At 49.1% G+C, this 19,951-nt stretch overlaps 1 protein-coding gene across 8 annotated transcripts in view; it reads left to right on the top strand.

The window, feature by feature from the left end:
- The window catches only part of casz1 (castor zinc finger 1), a 95,823-nt gene that overhangs the window by 48,195 nt on the left and 27,677 nt on the right, over positions 1 to 19,951 (top strand). For 5 of the 8 annotated variants that reach the window (XM_062541704.1, XM_062541702.1, XM_062541708.1 and 2 more), the window contains exons 2-5: positions 7,254 to 7,856; positions 14,554 to 15,580; positions 17,465 to 17,530; positions 19,656 to 19,724. In XM_062541704.1, coding sequence (XP_062397688.1) covers positions 7,254 to 7,856; positions 14,554 to 15,580; positions 17,465 to 17,530; positions 19,656 to 19,724 — 1,765 coding nt within the window. The remainder of the gene's footprint in view (positions 1 to 7,253; positions 7,857 to 14,553; positions 15,581 to 17,464; positions 17,531 to 19,655; positions 19,725 to 19,951) is intronic. The other 3 variants (XM_062541706.1, XM_062541710.1, XM_062541703.1) reach the window with 2 other exon arrangements.

Genomic DNA, 19,951 nt, shown 5'->3' with positions numbered 1-19,951 from the left:
GTGTGTGTGCGTGCACGTGGGGATGGAATGTGTGGCATTGTCCCAGGAACACCCTCCTGAACAGTTCACACATTCCTGTTGCTTTTTTTCTTCTCTAACATCAGATTGCACTTTTTGCAAGTCGTATCTGACTGCTACCTGCGGTTCGTCACTTAGTGCTCTTCACTCTCCAACCATCCTTTAAAGAACATGAAGGGTGCTTGGCTGACAGTGATGACATTTCTCACTTTTCAGACATAGTAGTCGTCGGTTTTTTTTTTTATTCCGTAAGAACAGATTGTTCCTTGAGCCAGATGAACCCAACAGGGTAATTTAACTGTGATTTTACCCTCATTAACTTTCATTTGACACAGCCCTCCCTCTCCACATCCACCCTCCATAAAAAACGTTCAAAATCCTGGTAGAGCTTCCCTGAGTCGGAGGCCAGTGTTCACAAATCGCGCTCATATACCAGGATGAAGCCGCGCTCTACACAAACCTGTTCGCCCAGAAGAATGCTGGGAAAATTCCACCCTTCTGCCTGACGCCCCCCTCCAGTCACTGGGGCTCTTCTTAATTCCCCCTCGGTGCGTCTCTCCCCCACCACCCCTCACACACACACACACACACACACACACACACACACACACACACACATCCCTCCCTCCTCCTCCTCCTCCTCCACCTCCTCCCCACTCATCTCTTCATCACCCCAGTCGTCTCCCCCAACAACATAAACTTCTCCTCCTGACTCTTTCCCCAGCCGGAACAAAAAAAAAAAAAGAAAATGGTAGGAGGAACGCAGGGGGAAAAAAACCTGGCTTTTTGGCAGTGGCATTGTTTTTAATCATCAGAACCTAGAAATTATTATTATCACTTCTGACGCGGCAATTAAAGTCTCAGGTCAGGAGCGGCGGCGGGCTGTGATCAGCGGCGGAGCCGAGAAGTTTTAATTAGACGATCAGAACCATTAATGCACAAAAAAAAGGTGTGCGCTGGGAAATTAACGCCAACGTCTTAATCAGGGTTAGCGACTCCGAAGAGGAGTCAAGTGAACAGAGAGCAAAAAACAAATCATTTCCGCACCACTGGGACAAAACTCAATTAAATATGCATGCAGAAAATGGAAATTTTTTAGCATGGGCAGAACCCGACGGAGGGAGGGAGGGAGGGTGGGGTGGGGTGGGGAGGAGAAGAGAGAGAGAGAGAGAGAAAGAGGGAGAGAGGGAGAGAAAAAAGAGAGAAATACCGCAAAGTCTGGCGGCCCGGGTCGTGGACCTGCTTATTGTTATTCTTGTGTAATAAAAATGAAGGAGGGGGCCGGTTTGCCAGGGTCTGGGGCTTCGGTGGCGTATTTGTCCATCCGTCGCCTTCCGCTCGGCTTCCCCGTGGCTGCGGCTTGGGCCTGCCGCAGAGAACAGAAGGAGGGGGGTGCTGTCTCTCCTGCAAGCAGTAAATTAAAAGGCTAAAGACAGAAGAGGGGGTGTGTATATGAGTTGTGTGTGTTAAAGGGGGGGAGTGTTAAAGGATAGGTCTATGATTTGGCGTGCTCGTAGATGGATTATGTTTTTGTATGTGGCCACTCTATCAGTGGTTAAGAGTGGGGCTTTAAACCAATGCTTGTCAGTTGAACATTTCGGGTGCTGGCGCGTGGGCAACTGACGGAAAGTGTTGGAGCACTCATGTCAGCACCTATACTCTCTCTCTCTCTCTCTCTCTCTCTCTCTCTCTCTCTCTCTCTCTGTGAATGAAGCAGGAGATGGCGGATCCTATAACTGAATCTCACAAAGCTTTTAAATCTTGTAGCTGCACTTTTGGTCAAGATATAGAGCTCACAAAAGAATCCCACAAACAGCAAGCCCATTAAATGATGAGTTTTCTCACTGGCCTGCATCTTATGAACATTAACTCCTGAAATTATGATGGTTCTGTCAGTTGAGACAATTGTAAAATGTGTAAAAAAATAAATGTAAAAACAAACTTTAACACATTGTTGTAATCTGCAAGGAATTGCAAAGCAAAAACACACAAGACTCTGTCTCTGAGCTGAGAAGTGCAGCTGTTAGTATGGTGTGAGCTCAGACCCGAGCATGGTGCCAGGTGATGAGGCTGTGGGTTATATCTGTATACATGTTCCTGTGGGTTATATGTATACATGTTCCTCCGAAAGCCCAGTTTGCTAACCTGCGTTCTGTCTCGGGGGTGATGGTTGGGGGGGTGGGGGTACAGAAAAAGAGAGGGAGAAAGGGGGAGAGAGAAGGGGTGCAGGACACGCCAATCTAAGCAGTCATTAACAGCACCCCCCCATCACCATCACCACCACCTCCTCCTCCTCCTCCTCCTCCTCCTCCTCCTCCTCCTCCTCCTCCTCCTCCTCCAGCACCAGTGGCGGCGTGATTGCAGTCTGCGCACGTTCAGGCAAATAATGCACTTCCAACAGCATTATTAGGATTTGAAACACCACTTGATTGGGCATGATATCATTCTGGCGCATAAACAGAAGCTCGGCGTTAAACAACAAGACACGGAGGATTTCAAGAGCTCTAAGAGAGGAGAGAGTTCACGGGAGCTTTTTCTTCATTTAGACCATTAGCTACGTTGCACTTATTTCATTCAGAGCCCAGGCAGGGACAGTAACATCTTTTATGTGCGTCTCAGTGAGAGCAGATAAAAGAGAACTCTTCTCTCTCTTCTCTCCTCTCTCTCTCTCCCTCTCTCTTTTCTCTCTCTTTTCTCTCTCCTCTCTATTCTCTCCTCTCTCTCTATCCCCCTTCTCTCTCTCTCTGTCTCTGTCTCTGTCTCTCTGGCACTGCTGTGCTCCTGTTATTGTATTTGTTTGAAAGTGTTTGAAACATTTTTGGTGCCTTTTGTGCCTGTTCTCATTCCCATATAAAGCCGGCGTTTTACAGCCGCCACAGGTCTGCACAGTTTCCACAGAAAAATCTTGTCAGCCGCCGCAATAAACAGTGCCAGAAAAGCAAGTTCCATCTAGTCGCATCAGCATTTCAAAAGCCTGTGTCTTCTTTAAACTTTCCCCACTTAAATAAAAAAGTAGACAACAGTCACAGACCAGAAATAACCTTAAAACACACCTCCCAAACACACCCATCCATTTAGAAAACAAATATCAGAGAGTCACGATATATATATTATGTAGCCTACTGTATGCATAGGAAAAGAAAAACACTATATGGCTTTTTGTTGCCTTGATATGTTTACATTTGATATATTTATTGACGCTCCGTTTTCACCCCGGCTGCGCACGCGTGCTGAGTGGCCCGGTGAGAGTCGCGTCCGGGGCTCCCAAAGGAGCGTGCTGCTCTTTCATGTGTGTCCCCTCGCTGATTTTTATCACACTGCGCGCTATCATGCACGCATCACAGCGGGCGGTAAACAACACCGTTGCTATAGCGATACTCCATTGTGAGCGGCCGCGGAAGGAGGCGGGCGGCTGAGCAGGGACCAGGGCCAGCAGCGGGGGGGGGGGGGGACGGATGGACAGACAGACAAACGGACGGAGGGGTGTCAGGGGAGGGAGGCGGCGGGTCTTTTTTTTTTCTTCATTTAAAGGGGATGGGGAGGTGGGGGGTAAGTGAACTGTTCATAAATGGTCACCCGCGTTTATTTAACAGCGCGGCAAAATTTCGAGATATCCTCAAGATGTTTATTCGCTCGTTAAAACAAGCGCTCTCTCTCTCAGGCTCTTTCTCAGTGGCTGTGGACTTCTTCTCCCTCTCTGTTACCCCCTCTTAGTGCATTAATGTACACGTAGTGCTTCTGTTTAGCAATCACGCCGCTATCCTCCTCGCAATCAGAGCATGTTGACCTGCTGGTAGTATAGAGGTTTTGTTTGCTAAAAATGCACATAAATACTTTTGTAATGGAAAGACACGGCTTCTCGGGGGGTCATTTCCTACAAGGAAAGGCAAGATTGCGATGCAAAGGAAACGGGTAGTTAAACCATGAAATACTGAGCACAGTAAACAGAAAAATGACCTCTGCCGGTACGCCCAAATGACCTCAATCTTCCTTCAGAGGTGTTCTGAAAAAATACTTCAAAATTTATGTCTTCCACTTCCTAATAGTTTTTCCAGCTGATTTTTTTTTTACCCCCCCCCCCCCCCCACCTACACACACCTCCCCCCCTTGAATTGCTGTCCTCTACAGCGTGACCTTTTTACCCCTCCTCACAATTGTCTTGCTCAAAAATGTACAGTTACGTTGCCTGTTTATCCCCCCATCATCCGAGGAACCTGTGTAATGGCATGTCATTGTTTCGCTGAGGAAGTCCACTGTGTAAATACTGTAACTGAGAAAGCATGTGCGGGGAGCGCCGGGCGCATTGTATATGTGGCAAGGTTAGACGCTAACCTTGAGGTGAGCTATTTGTTCATATTGAAAGCTAATTTTACCGGAGCTGAGCAAGATGAACAAACAGGGCTGTAAAAAGTGTGTGTCGCAGGAATCTTCCTACTCATAAATTTAGGCATTCAGAGTAGTATGAAATCGGGGTTTCAGACGAAGTCTATTTTTTGGAGGGGTTTTGTGAATAGCTCTGTAACCCTTTAACTTTTTATAACTAGGTTTTAAAGGAGCATACATGAGCTTGTTTTTTAAAAATAGATGTTACTGTAGGTGTCTGACTGTTTCCATATCTGATCTGATCTCTTGTTTGAGTAAGACAGTGGAAAACCAAGGGGTTTCTTTGACGAAAAAAATGAGTTGCACTCAAAAATAGCCTGGGTGGCCACGCAGAAATTCCACTAAACATCACAGTGTGTGTAGAGACGCACACTGATGCAGGCACGTCCTCTCCTGGCTCCTAGACCTGTAAGCTTTTGTGGCCCAGCTAAGTCGGAGGGATCGAGACAAGATCAGAGAGAGAGGCCTGCAGAGCCTATCCTCTCTCTAACTCCCTCTAACTCTCTCTCTCTCTCTCGTTCTCTCTTTCTTTCTTTCTTTCTTTCTCTCTGTCTTTTTCTCTCTCTCTCTTTCTCTCTCTCCCCCTGAGCCACGACACAAAGCGCAAAAGGTACCACCGTTTTTCTGCCCTAAAAAGGCATCTCTCTCTGGGCAGGAATGCCCGGGGGGTGGCAGCTGCAGCGGGGGTTGGGGGCTGAGTGGGGGACTGAAGCCGGCAGACGTGCCCTGAGGACGAGGACGGCCTAAAATAATGACAGAATAAATGAATCAGTCAGCACTCGACGGCACCCAATCGCCAGCGCTTTTAAAAGCAATCGCATGCCCTTTACCAAGCACCGCGATCCCCCCCCCACTCTTAAGGAGGATAAATTTAAACAGAGAGGTAAATGTTGCGGGTGGGACAGAGTGAGAGAGATAGAGAGAAAGGGGGATAGAGAGAGAGAGAGAGAGAGAGAGAGAGGCAGAGAGGCTATCCAGCAGGGCTTTGCCACCGTCATCAAGTATTCATGGCAGACTGAAGAGCCTACCTGCGGTGTTTTGGAGGACTGCCCGTCTGTGTTTAACCTCAGCTCTGCTGCGATGCTGGCAGGATAAGAAAGCGCCGCAGCCCACTCCCAACCTCATCTGGGCACTGGGGGAGCTCAGGGAAGCAAGAGGGGTGTCTGAGGGGAGAGAGAGAGGGAGAGAGAGAGAGAGGGAGAGAGAGAGGGAGAGAGAGAGACTTGCTGTGATAATGAATGGGTCAGTAGCGAGTGTAAAGCTCTTGAAGCTGGACCACATAGTTCATGGACGTACTGATGGTAAGGGTTTGGTTCAAGGGAGACGTCATGTCTGTCCAGTCTCTCATCCTCAGCCCATGGGCTTCACCAAGCCTGAAGGTATCATATACTGTATGAGTTAAGGGTTTCAGTAGCCTCTCAGGCTAACTGGGCTACCTGAACAGGTATTCATTGGCTGTCCACCACCATCCACCATATTGTGTGTGTGTGTGTGTGTGTGTGTGTGTGTGTGTGTGTGTGTCTGCAAATGTGAGAGGTTTTTTTTTGTTGTTGTTCAGGCTTTTTACACCTCTGCGAGCACAAATATATGACGATACCCTTTGCCCCATACCCTCATGAAACACTCACAACCACAGCAGCCTCAGGAGCTGAAAGTGAAAACTCTTTTTTTCTGTAGAGAAGAGAGCGAAGTAGAGAGCGAAGTAGAGAGAGAGGGAGGGAGAGAGGGAGAGAGGGAAACAGAATGGTTCTTTAGAACAGGAAGGAGACAGCTGCGAGGCAGCATGGGCACTGGTGCTGTCCCTGTCTGTGGGTGTGTATGCATGCATGTGTACTGTATGTCTGCGTGTGTGTGTGTGTGTGTGTGTGTGTGTGTGTGTGTGTGTGTGTGTGTATTTGTCCATGTGTGTTGTATGTGTGTGTATGTATGTGTGTGTGTGTGTGTGTGTGTGTGTGTGTGTGTGTGTGTGTGTGTGTGTATTTGTCCATGTGTGTTGTATGTGTGTGTATGTATGTGTGTGTGTGTGTGTGTGTATGTGTGTGTGCGTACGTGTGTGTGTGTGTGTACATGTGTGTGTGTGTGTGTGTGTGTGAGGTACGGCGGTGAGTACTCAGCCTCTGGAGCGTCTGCTCTCCTCTCCTCTCCTCTCCTCTGCTCTCCTCTCTGGCCTGTCAGGGGGTAAGGCTAAGCAGAGCCCAGTCCTGGCAGGCCGCGCGCCTCTTTAGGTAAAGGGGAATATAACATTTCAGGCTGTTTTTATTCCAGCTGTCATGTAAAATGGATTAGATGTCCGTACAGGGCGCACTGTGCGCGAGGTAGGGGGTCTGATGCTGATCTGGCTGTGGTTTCACTCCTCAGTGTTCTCTTCTCTGTATGCGTGTGTGTAGTGTGTTTGTGTGTGTGTGTGTGTATGTGTGTGTGAGAGTGGGGGGGGGGGGGGTGGGGGGGGCGTTCGTTTTTGTTGCTGTGAAACTCTGACTAAGCTGTCTATGACAGGTGTGACTAATGTACACAACTCGCACGCTGAAGGACTCCGTTCCCTCTGTTCTGGGATTTTTGTTTGTTAAACTTACTGTAACTAGTTGCATACGTGCCAGATCATATGAACTCATCTGGCTTCATTTTTGTTGCTTGACTGAAAACGTTTAAAGAATAGTTGAACGCACGATGCCAAATTGGTGTTGGTGTGATGTTGGTGTGTCAGTGCTATCACACCCAGAAAAGGATTCTGTGAAAAAGAAAAGTTTGATTTCGTGCCACTGTGATTCAACTGTGGAGTTAAAACAGCTAAAACGAAACAGAAAAACCTGACATTTCCATTTTCTTTCTCTTTTCTCTTCCTCTCTCTTCAGCTGAAAGGACTTTATGCACTGAAAAGACCTCAGGAAACCCCAACATGGCCGCCAAAAGGAAAGGTGGCCTAAAACTCAATGCTATCTGTGCCAAGCTGAGCCGGCAGGTGGTGACCGGCGAGTGCGGCTCCCAGAACGCAGACGGCGACGCGAGCCTAGCGGACAACAGCGAGCGCGGCAGCTCGCACTACGATGAGAGCGACCGGCCCGACGTCGACCTCCTGCCCGAGGGCCTGACCCTGAACCAGAGCCTGGAGGAGGACCAGCGGCGGCGAGAGGCCATCGAGAAGTGGGTGAACGGCGAATACGGCGACGAGTCGTTCGACGGCGGCAGCGGCAGCGGCGGTCCCGGGCCTGGCGGAGCCGAGGGGCCGAGGGGGGCCAGGGCCAACAACGGCGGCGAAGACGGACCCCCAGAGGGCGTGTACATGGTCCAGCCCAAGGGCTGCAGCGACGACGAGGACAATGGCGACGAGCCCGACGCCCTGCACGATGACGGCAGTTTCCACGACGACCGCGACTCAGAGGACGGTCCGCACAAGGAGGACAGCTACGCGTCCTCGGGCGAGGTGGTCAACCGCCAACCGCCATTCACCTCTCCAGGTATCCCTCCTCTCTCTCTCTCTCTCTCTCTCAGACACACTCTCACTCTATTTCTCTCTCTCTCTCTCTCTCTCAAAAGACTTTTACCCTCATCTGTCGATAGCAGTCCACTCAGAACAAAGAGATTTTTCTCTCTAACTCTGTCTCAAGTCCCTCAGTCCTTTGTGTTTTGTTGCCATAGTTTCATGTTACCTTTGCCCTTTCCCAGACGTTTAATCCCAAGGACAATTTGACAGTGTGGAGGGTTGCGCTCGGAGGGAACGGTGACAGCGCTAGATTCACAAAGGCTTAAGTGAACCTGCCAGCTGAGGGGGAAAAAAAGACAATCTAGAATTACGGCTTGAATAGCCAATGACACTGCGTGCCTTGTGGACAGATAGAACTGACAGGCGTTTGGGAAAACAGGAACCTCTGTGGTTTACAACGAGGAGAAATGAATATTTGGAGTAGGCTTACAGTGTACGTTGAGTGCATGTGTGTGTGTGTGTGTGTGTGTGTGTGTGTGTGTGTGTGTGTGTGTGTGTGTGTGTGTGTGTGTGTGTGTGTGTGTGAGTGTGTACAGTACAGTATGTATGTGTGTGTGTGTGTGTGTGTGTGTGTGTGTGTGTGTCTTATTGAGAGAGAGAGAGGGAATCGAGCAGCTGAGAGGCAGGGGGAGTTGGCAGGGCAGTCTAAGCTTCACATTACACCCAGGATTACATTTTCAGTCTTTGATTTTTCCCTAAGCTTACTAAACTTAGCTACCAGCGAGCCCCATTACACAGTGGCTGGCAACGGGCAACAGCCATTGCCCCATCAGTTTTCAGAGATACCTTTCCACTCGCCCAGAGTCCAGCAGATCGCCTGTCCAACCAGGCCTGAAATGAGACAGAAAGCCTGGAGGTGCCGTTGAGAGCCACTGCCAGGAGACAGTTGGCATATTTACATTCCAGGAGTGGCACTTCTATGAGGTGATCTCCACGTGTAGATATAGTCTAAAGAGCTAGCGCTCACCAAATCAGTTGAAACCTGTTCTTTATTCCCTGACTTTCTTCTCTCTCTCTCTCTCTCTCTCTCTCTCTCTCTTTTTCTCTCTCTCAGCCATATCAAATTTTCCACAAAGCGCAGGTTATTCACCTTAATGCCTGTTTGCGTTCTTGACAAAACCAGATATCCGTTGTTTGTCTCTGTCATTAGCTGGGAGATAATCTCACAGATAAGGCTGCAGTTTGAGGTGGCAGTTTTGATGAAGTGGTAGCAACAATAGAGCACGGGGCATGATCAGCCAGGGCCTGTGGGCGCACTTGCACACACACACACACACACACACACACACACACTTGTTGAACTTTGAGACTTGGAGAGTTATCTGAGAGACTCCCATGGTGCCGAATTCAAAACAGAGCCCTGCGCAAACTGAGCTAGATTATCAAAAACGATAAGGGAGCCTGACAGGCAGTAAAATTAACTGAACTTCACAGAGTGGAATCTGGTTTTGGTCTGCTTCTCTCTCTCTCTCTCTCTCTCTCTCTCTCTCTCTCTCTCTCTCTCTCACTCTCTCGCTCTCTCTCTCGCTCTCTCTCTCACCCTCCTCATATCACCAATATTTGCGATGGTCCTTTCATATCACTTTTCTATTTGTGTGTGAAATAAGTTTCATTCTGTCGTTGTCTTCTGTTTTTTTCACACTCATTTTTTTTTTCATTTTCATCTGAAGAAAAGGGTATCTGTGGCCTCTCTCAGAGAACTGAGGGCCAAGCCGCTTCTGAGAAGATCAAGTTTTTTCTTTTTTTTTTTACAGGAAAACAGCAAAGAAGGCTGTGGTTTTAATTAGTCATTTAGTGTTTATTTGCACGGCCATGAAAGGCTGTCAGTAAATATGTGTTTGTGTTATGAAACACAGGACACCTTTTGCCTCTACTGGGCTCGAGCTGCTGTGCATCTCACAACAAAAGACAAACTGTTTGAAGACTTGCAACGAGCAGACTGTATTAGTCACAACTCTTGTCTTCTGAGTACGCCAACCCCCTCTCTGACACACACACATGCACACACACACAGAGAGAGAGACAGACAGACACACACAAACCAACCCCCCCCCCCCCCCCCCCTCTTTGTTGATTGTAACTGGGGCATCTATATTGCCACATTTCTGTGCAGCTCACAATTAAAAATCTTTTTCCCCCCTCTCTCTCTCTCCCCCCTTTTCCTCACCGCTGTCTTTCAAAGGCTGATGCGGAGCGCACATAATTATGCATATAAACATAGTGGCTTAATTATCTCTCACAACATCAGTGACAATGTAATTAACAAACATTGCAAGATCAATGAGAGAAACTGCGACCTTCAAAACATTTAACTCCTCGCACTGAGGCGCCCGCGCGGATTCCCTATCAGCAAAACTCCCCGGAATACTTTTCCCAGATAATTTAGATGTAGCACTGCGCCATGCAGTCGTAAGGACACACAAACGCAGGGACAGAAAAACTACCAGACAAAAAAGAAAGAAAAGACAGAGAAAAAAAAGAGAGAGAAGAAAATGAAAGCAATGACAAAGATGCTCTTTGGAACAGACAGAGCGGACTCGGGTTTGTAATTATGCCCAGTGAAAGGTTACGGCTTCATCTGGGGCCTCGTGGGAACACGTTTTTATTTACTCTCTGTGGCAGGCAGGCTGGTTTAGATGTGGCGCTCTGTGGGGGGAAAGACACTTCCTCCGTTTGACAAAAGGAGAGACAGAGGAAAAAAGAGAAACAAAAGAAAAACAAAACACACCGTGTCATGGTGGTGATGTGAGCAGGCTTCTAGTGAATTTGCTATTACTGAACTGTTATTTATTTGAACCACTTGACAACTAAATGGTCAGAATAAAAGTAGAAGTAGATAGCAAGTCTAAGTATGCACAGCCCAATATTTATAAAATAACAAAGGTACTAACCGCTGAATATCAGAATTTCTAATCAACCAGAGAAGCTGATAGTCAGTAATGATTCCATGAAGCTTTGGGTCTCAGTGTTCCTTTAAGTTGGTCCACATATAGAGGCCTCGTCTGTCTTCTTATCATCCTAGGCACCTACGTCCCCTCTCTCTCTATCGCTATCTCTCTCATTCTCTCTCTGTCTGTCTCTCTCTGTCTCTGTCTCTCTCTCTCCCTCTCTTAGGGATAGGAAGTAGGGCTTGCTTGCAGCGCGTCCATGGCCATGTTTGGTTGGCAAAAAGGAGATATAATGCCCATTTGTTATCACGCCGAGGGGGGAAAATGTGCCCTAATTGCCTCAAACGGAGACAAGGCCCCCGTGTCGCGTGTAGGAATTTGCCAGCATGAAGTGGATGAGATTAAGAGCCACTTCTTTTTATACTCTCCAGTGACAACAGAGAGAGACAGGGAGGTAGAGCAGCCAGAGAAGGAGAGAGAGAGAGGGACAAAGAGAGAGATAGAGAGTGAGAGAGAGAGAGAGAGAGAGTGAGAGTAGTGAAGTGAGAGGGAAAGGTAGAGAAAGTGAGTGGCAGAGAGGGAGGGAGGGAGCGAGCGACAGATCAGGGAGACAGAGAGGAAGCGAGAAAGGGATGAAGAGTGAAGCGAATTGAGAGGTGAGAGAAAGTTAGACAAACAGCGCGAGTGAGAAGGGAGTGAAAGTGTCTGAGGGGGAGAAAGCCAGAGAGAAAAAGAGAGAGACGGAGAGAGAGAGAGAGAGAGAGAGAGAGAGAGAGAGAGAGAGAGAGACGGGGAGAGAGAGAGAGAGAGAGAGAGAGAGAGAGAGAGAGAGAGAGAGAGAGAGAGAGAGAGAGAGACGGGGAGAGAGAGCACAGCAGCCAGTCACACGACACCTTTCCCCTTAAAGCTGTGGTTTCCCAGTCTCTCGCTCAGCCTGCATCATTAAGGGCTCAGTGCGATAAGGGCCAGAGAAGAGGGGGAAAAAATCATTTACATGCTGTTTTAAAAGGTTATCTGCCACCAGGCCCCCACGTAATGTGTGCAGTTTAAGTCCAATCATTCTCCAGACATCGATAGTGTGTTTAAGGGCTACGGAGCTGAACCGTGCGTGTCAGGGTACGACTAGAGTGACTACTGCTACTCCTAGTATGATTACTACTGTGCGTGGACTATCATTAGTGTTACTATTTCCACCCCAGACATTTGGCAATTCCTGCCCGGCACTAATACTACTATTACAACTGGTAATATTTCTATGGATACCGGCCATACAAATACTGTAACTTGTCACATTATCTCGCTCGTTTGGTATTAATAGCAATATGGTTGCGATTATTATGTGAACATTTTCCAAACAGGGGGAATTTCAGTCAGGGGGGGGAAAGAGGGAAATCCCGACATGTTTGAAAGAACGCTGCGCGAGTGGAATATGTCCAATTATGAAAAACCCATGAGTGCCTTTGATATCTGTCCTTGGAAACTTTTCAGGGCTCGAGATTAAAGGCTTTTCCTTCACTTTAAAGCTGCCTGGAGTCACGTGACCCGAGATGACACGATCTACCATCTTAGCAGTTTATGACCTGGGCCTGGGTTCTATTATTGGTGTCATACTTTATCTCTCAAATGTAGTTCCCGCTATCTTTAGTTTGGAACTGTCACACCACCAGATACAACATACCACACACACATGTTTGCGAAACAGAGTGACCTGAAATTCTTGTACACTCAGCCCCGTGTATCACCCCGTGTATTATTTCATTTTTGAAGGCATAGTTCAGCACTTTTTGATCCAATTTACTCTTTTTTCCCCGCTGAGCTCTTGCCACCCAGTCTAGTTAAAGAAAATAAAGACTGACTGGTGGTGCTAATAGAGCGATCCGCCTCAGACTTTTATTAGCAAACATTTGCTCGTTCTACAATGTCATTTGCCTGATATCAGCTTTGCCATTGTGATACCACAGTGAAGGAGAGAATGCGCACACACACACACACACACACACACACACACACACACACACACACACACACACACACACACACACACACACACACACACACACACGCACACACACATCTGAGGCCCCTGAAGCCCTGTCTGAAACGTGTAAAGAGCAGCCGAAGCAAAGCACTGTGGATTGAGCAAGCGATACCATGGCCAACAAGCAGGTATTTCCTCCCGAATACCTGATCCATCTCTTTTCAATTTTTCATGCCCTTTCGATCCGTCAGATCCCCTTTCATACCGATGCGCCACAGCACAGGAGTGGACTCTGATGTTGCGATGGAAATTTAGGGATTATTTTACATGCTCAGAATGAGATGCAAAAAGTCGGGGGAGGGGGGGGGGGGGTGGGGAGGGGTTTTACGTCGGGGCGGGAGAGAGCGACCGATTTAGCAATAACACCGAAATCTGAGACCAAAGGCGAAATATTTTCGTATTAATTACCACGCGAGCGGCTCTAGCGTTACCTCTGGCCGGCTCGCGTGGCCCCGGCGATGAAAAAGGCAATCAAATAAATGAAGAAAAAGTCTGGAGCCGCGGAGGGAGCGGAGGAGCGGCAGGGCTGGGGTCCAGCCAACGCACGCAGGAGGTTCCAAAAAACTCTCTGGAGCTTACTTGACACCCAAGTGAAGTTGTCATGTAGAGCATCGCACTGGCATTACAGGATCTCGCCTGACACAGAAACTGCCACAAGATGACATTTTTTGCATTCGTCTGGATGAGTAAACATTTCAGGGTGGTGTGTGTGTGTGGTGTGTGTGGTGTGTGTGTGTGTGTGTGTGTGTGTGTGTGTGTGTGTGTGTGTGTGTGTGTGTGTGTGTGTGTAAGAGAGAGAGAGAGAGAGAGAGAGAAACAGAGAGAGAGAATGAGAGAGTGTATGTGTGACTGAGTGTGCCTGAGGGGTTCTGCTCATCCTGCTCAAACACACACAGACACACAGACACACACACACACACACACACACACACACACACACACACACACACACTTACTTGGTAAGAAGTGAAGTGTGTCTTAATAAGGCCTAGTTATGCAGTACTGTAATTTTTCCCCTGCTTTCAAACCAAATCATTTTTCCTGCCCCCTCTTACTCTGACCCTTTGCACCAACCTGGATGAAAGTTAATGGGCCAGAATTAATCTCTACATAATGCAATTAAAGTATACATTTACTGCATTTTCTCCATGTCCTTGGGGAGGACAGGCCGTTTAATGGACTCTTTAAAAGAAAAAGGGAGAACTTTCAGAGCACAAATATGTGAGAATGACTTTAAAGAGCTGACACTCCAAAATGTTCAACTTCACAGTCATTTTAAAAATGGATTTTAAAACCGCACTATGTGCATGCAAGGTGCACATGACTATAGTTTTTTAATATATTTTCTGTGTGTGTTGTTTTGCAATATTTGTATTATTATATATCATGTTAAAATATGTAAATGTGTTTTTTTGAAAATGAATTCCTGTGTAAAGAGTAAAGAGAAGTAAATGTGAGAAGAGTATCTGCTTCTCAATCACAGAGTAGATGAGCACTTCATTACTGATCAGCAGATTTATGAGAACAATAAAATGTAAAGTATGCGCACGCGTTAATGTATGCATCGGTTGAGAGCGATCTACTTGCGCGATCTCTCAGGAACAAATGAACTCACAGTGGCATATGTTACCTTTCCTCCCCCTCTCTTTTTCTCTCTCTCTCTCTCTCTCTCTCTCTCTCTCTCTCTCTCTCTCTCTCTCTCTCTCTCTCTCTCCTCCCATCTCTCGCTTTCTCTCTGTGCGCAGTGGGGGAGGCCTCGGCCCTCCGTGACTATGCAGCCAACACCATGAACGAGTTGCTGAACATGTTCGGCTACGACGACCAGCAGATGCGCGAGGAGCTGGCCAAGAAGATCAGCTTCGAGAAGCTGAAAGCCGCTACCTCAGACGCCTCCTCCCTGAGCAGCGAGGAGGCCTCGCGCCGCGCCCGCTTCTCCAAGTACGAGGAGTACATCCGCAAGCTGAAGGCCGGCGAGACGCTGCCCTGGACCACGCACTCGCCCAAGCCCGACGAGCTCCACCCCAAGCTGGGCCAGGAGAAGCCCTCGCCGTGCCCGCCGACGTCCGCCTCCCTGCTGGCCCCGTCGCCCGGCTGCCTCCCGGGCGCCGAGCCCCAGATGTACCCGGCGGGCGTCATGGACCCCAAGCAGACCCCGCTGGCGGCGGCGGTGGCGGCGGCAGCAGCGGCGGCCGCCGGACAGCAGCAGACCCCCGGCGGCGGCGGCGGACCACCCGGGCACGTCCACCCGGGCACGCCCTCGCGGGCCTCCAAGTACGACTTCTTCATCCAGAAGCTGAAGATGGGCGAGAGCCTGCGCCAGCAGAACGGCAGCGGGGGCCCAGGCGGGGGCGCGGGCGGCAGCAGCGGCGGCGGCGGCGGCGGCTACAAGCGGCCCTCCAAGTACGACCTGGAGAACGTCAAGTTCCTGCACCTGTTCAAGCCCGGCGAGGGCAGCCCCGACATGGGCGGCGCCATCGCCTTCAAGACGGGCAAGGTGGGCCGCCCGTCCAAGTACGACATCCGCAACATCCCCAAGCTCATCCCGGGCAAGGAGGGTCCGCCGCTCATGCCCAGCGTGCTCTCGGCCACTCCGGGCACCCCCGGCACCCCGCTCGTCCCCACGGCACCGGCCGCCTCGGTGGGGGGCGTCGGCCCCACGGGCCTCCCCGGAGACCAGGCGGCCCACCTGGGCTTCAACACGGCCGCCGACTACCTGAAGTCCAGCTTCTCCAAGACCGACTCCATCACCACTGGAACCATGTCCTCTGTCAAGTAATTATCTTTCCCCTTTTTTTTACTATTATTATTTCCGCCGCTACAGTGTCATAATGTGAGACCATTAGGGACCATAAAGAAACTTTAATTATTGAGTGGAGTTGGGCAAGACCAATTGTCGCTCTCGCAGGATGTTAATACATTCATTGTACCGCGGTGCCACTGCAGAGGGTAAACACATTAATTGGCCAAATATTTTTACTCCCCTCCTGCTCTGTGCAAACTTGAGTTCCCAACTCATTTGCCAAACGTTCATTAATATTTTTCAGACGCATCACAGTTCTCGGCTCCTCTCTCTCTCCCTCCCTCCCTTCCTCCCTTCCTCTCTCTCTCTCTCTCTCTCTCTCTCTCTCTCTCGCTCTTTGCCCTCATGACAGTTTTTTGAGCTCTTTGTTTGCTATCTGGAATTTCCCAGAGTACAGCTAATTTCTCAGCGAGCCCTGCCACGCGTGCGTGTGAAATGGGGCTCGGTGGCAGCGGAGGATTCACTAAATGATAAGTTGCGGTGTGTGTGTGTGTGTGTGTGTGTGTGTGTGCGTGTGTGTGTGTGTGTGTAGTGGGGGGCTGTTTACTCTCTGCGCACCGTGGCGGCTGATTTAGCGTCGGCATCGCAAAGTGACAGACTTCCTCTTTTAGCTGAGGTGTGACAATTCTCCGGTTAATTGCTTTTGAGCCCATGACTGAACCAGTGTCTCCTCGGTGTCAGGGAGGGAGCCGCAGCAAGGCGAAGGCTGCCGCCGCCTGCACTTTAGAGGAAGTGAAGTTTGGCTTAATGAGAATGAGGCTGGCGTCGTACCTGAGTACCACAGCTCTCCGGTCGTCTAATGGCCGTCCGACGTCTTGTTTCCTGTCATCGCATGTTTGCCTGTCGATGGGAGACACTCGTCCTCGAGGCTGTGGGCCCGGTAAAATCTCAGGGATCTCTCGCAGTGTACCGGTGAGAATCCATGAGAGGGACAAAGAGGGAGAGAGAGAGAGAGAGAGAGAGAGAGAGACAAAGAACAGGCCAGAGAAAGACAAACAGAGAGTGACAAAAGGGGATACGTTTTGAGAGAAAAAGAGAGATGGAGAGAATTGAAGGTGAGAGACCGAGACAGACAGAGAGACAGAGAGAGACAGAGAGAGAGAGAGAGAGAGAGAGAGAGAGAGAGAGAGAGTGTCTGTCAGAGAGATGGCCTTAAGAGTCTGATTAACCCTGGGTCATCCCCCCCACACGGCGCCGCTCACGTTTGGCCAGCAGCATGTCAGCCCCCAGGGGGACTGACCCCTCTCCCCCCTCTCCTCCCTCCGCAAGCTGCTGCTCGTCTGCCCCCCGTGACAGCCACGGCTCCCCTGTCACTGCCCCATGCTCCCAGGAGCCCAGACGGCTGCACTGCAGCGCGCCAATGGCCGCCGCCAGGGAGCACGCCAACCAGCCACACCCATCCACACACCACCACCACCAGCACCACCACCAGCACCAGGGCCATCACTCAAACGACCTGATGAGAGAGAGGAGAGGGGGGGGAGAAAAGAGCCATTTTCTGGGCTTTTTACCTCCCGTGCACGCCACTTAATCTGTGTATATATGAGCACCCGCAACAACAAAAAAAACCACAATCCCCATGAATGATTAATAGATCCCGTGCCATTTTATACACCCCCCCCAGCCCCCAGTCCTCCATTCCTGCATGTTGTGGGGCCATGCATCAAAGTGCCCTCCTCTATCCTCCGCCATCCATTCCCGCGTAGAAAAGATTGTTGCTTCGTCGGAAAATGTATATTGATAGCGTGAAGTTTTTGCGATGGCCCGTAAGTAAATACCGGTGTCAGTTTGTTTTTTATTAACGACGGCACTCTCCACCCCTCCGCCATTAATTCTCTCCTCTCCTCTTTTGTTAGGAATGGGCTGCCACCGGAGAAACCCGTCACCGAGGACGTCAACGTCTACCAGAAGTACATCGCCAGGTATGCAAATCCCGCCCGGGGGCCCTTTAGGAGAGAGCATTCCAGAAGCATTTTCTTTTCTGTCTTGTTTTTTTTTTTTTTCTTTTCTTTTTTTTTTTTAATCGAGGATATGTTTTATGCACTAGCGAAGGTACATGTCAATTTGTTGAGGGAAATTGGTGTGTGCGTGCGTCTATAAATTGTTTGAAATGAAAGGGCCTTTTTTACAGCATGAAGGGAGAATTAGAGTATGAAAACGCGGCGCGCGAGCGTGTCTTTCTCTCCACGGTGTGTGTGTAGTAGTGGCACTCGAAAAAAACGTTTCAGAAGTGTTCCCCCGACGCGATTTTACGCACTATCTCTCGCAAGGGCCACACTCCCGTGCTAAATGTGCTTCTCACCACGTGCCAAAAGTGCGCACTTCAGAAATGTCCAGGAGTTTTTGAGTCCCCCACCACTGCAACAACTTCTTAGTTTTGATTAGCTGCGCTGCTGAGAACACAAAGAGCTTTAATGATCTCAATGACAAACCAGCCTCAACCCCCCCCACCACCCTCACCCCTCCTCCTCCACCACCACCACTACCACCACACACACACACACACACACACACACACACACACACACACCACCCCAAGCCAGTCAGTCCCTTCAGACAAAGCCCAGGGCATGGATCTGAAGTATCAATGGACTGCTGTGGTATCAGCCCCCAACCCTCCAGTCTCTCTATTCACGGCCCAACCCCAGCATAAAGGTGATTATCATTTGTTTATTTATTCGGCTTAAAAGAAAGAAAAACACAATTTGAAAAAAAAGAAGGCAAAGTGGCTGCGCCGCTAATGATTACTTTCCCCAGCCGTAACATGAAGGCCACAAATCAAAGACCTGGCAATGACAGCCACACACACACACACACATACACACACACACACACACACACACACACACACACTCATGCGCACACAAAAAAACCCTCCTTGGACTGATTACATTTTGCAAGAAGATTTAATTAAGGAATTTTTAATGAGGCTTCGGCTGGCACTGCCAAGAACTGTTTTGATATTTGCACTGCATAATGCATAAAATTTGTCTAAACATCTCGGCGGTTGATGCGCAGGGAGGCAGCAGATAAGCCCAGATACAGTTTCAATTTCCGTGTTGGGGGGGAAAGAGAGAAAGAGAGAAAGAGAGGAGAGGTTGGTGGAGGTACTGATGCTGGAAGGAGAGGGAGGTGGGGGGGGGGTGAGGACTCATAAAAAGGACAAATGTGGCTGAGTACATTTGGGGAGGGTGGTGTAGTGGGGGGTGGGGGGGGGGTTCGGATGGAGGGAGGGGGGGGTTGATGGAATGAGTAGGTAGGGGAAGGTTCATCAGTGTCTTCTGCACTAATGAGCACACACTTATGCTAAAAACCCATCTTTGTAAACTTGTCGACACCCACCCGTCTACACCCCATCCCCAATTTGCAACCCCACCCCACCGTAACCTAAAAAACATCCCCCCCTTCCCAAAAAAATATCAAAACAAAACTAAAAAAAAAAAAAAAAAACGGGAAGAAGTTCTTTGTTGCCGCCCGCCACCATAGTTTGATGTTTAAAAGCTCTCGCCCGATAGTGTTTAGTAGCAGTTTTCCCCCCTTAAATGCTTTCATGCACCCACTACTGCTCCGCACTTTGATCAGCAGGGCCTCCATTGTAATGGGAGATGCACAGCAATCTCCGTATCGCAGCGATATTAATATTTAATCTGCCGCTGAATAGCAGTGGGCCATTAGCCCCCCGACGCGGCAAGTGGGAATTGTCCAGAGGCAAAGTGATACGGCTGGGTGATGAGCAGAGGGGTGGGCCTCGGTCCCAGGGGGTTTGGACGAGTGTGTACACGAGTGTGTGTGTGTGTGTGTGTGTGTGTATGCGTGCGTGTATGTATGTGCACGTGTGTTGTTATGCAGGGGCTTAGAGGGACTGTACACATCTTGTAGTGTTTGTGTTTCTGTGTGTGTGTGTGTGTGTGTGTGTGTGTATGTGTGTGTTTTATTTCCGTGTGTGTGAGTGTGTCTCATCAGCCTTATGTGTGTGTGTGCGTGCGTGCGTGTGTGTGTATATATTAGTGTTATACGCTGTACTGGAGCTTCCTTTCTTTCTTTAAGAAGCTGGGAAAATCAACAGAAGCTCCCACTACACCCCGAGCCTTTTACTACACCAGCATCTTTTAAAAGGTAGTGGATTTGCCATTCAATTAGCCTAATGAAAAGTCCGTTCAGTGATCTGTTAACCGAAAAAGAACAAAATCAAACTATACAGGGGGAAAAAAAATCAAGCCATGGGATAATCCCGGCTACAAGAGGGAATCAGCATGAACATCACACACACATACTCACACACACACATACACACACATACAAAAACAATCTATTACTTAGCCATTTCTTTTTTTTTTTTCTCC

Source organism: Sardina pilchardus, chromosome 7 (genome assembly GCF_963854185.1).
Source record: "Sardina pilchardus chromosome 7, fSarPil1.1, whole genome shotgun sequence".
NCBI classification, from domain to species: Eukaryota; Metazoa; Chordata; class Actinopteri; order Clupeiformes; family Clupeidae; genus Sardina; species Sardina pilchardus.
The sequence above is the reverse complement of the archived record's forward strand: the minus strand, read 5'-3'. Positions and strand labels throughout refer to the sequence as shown.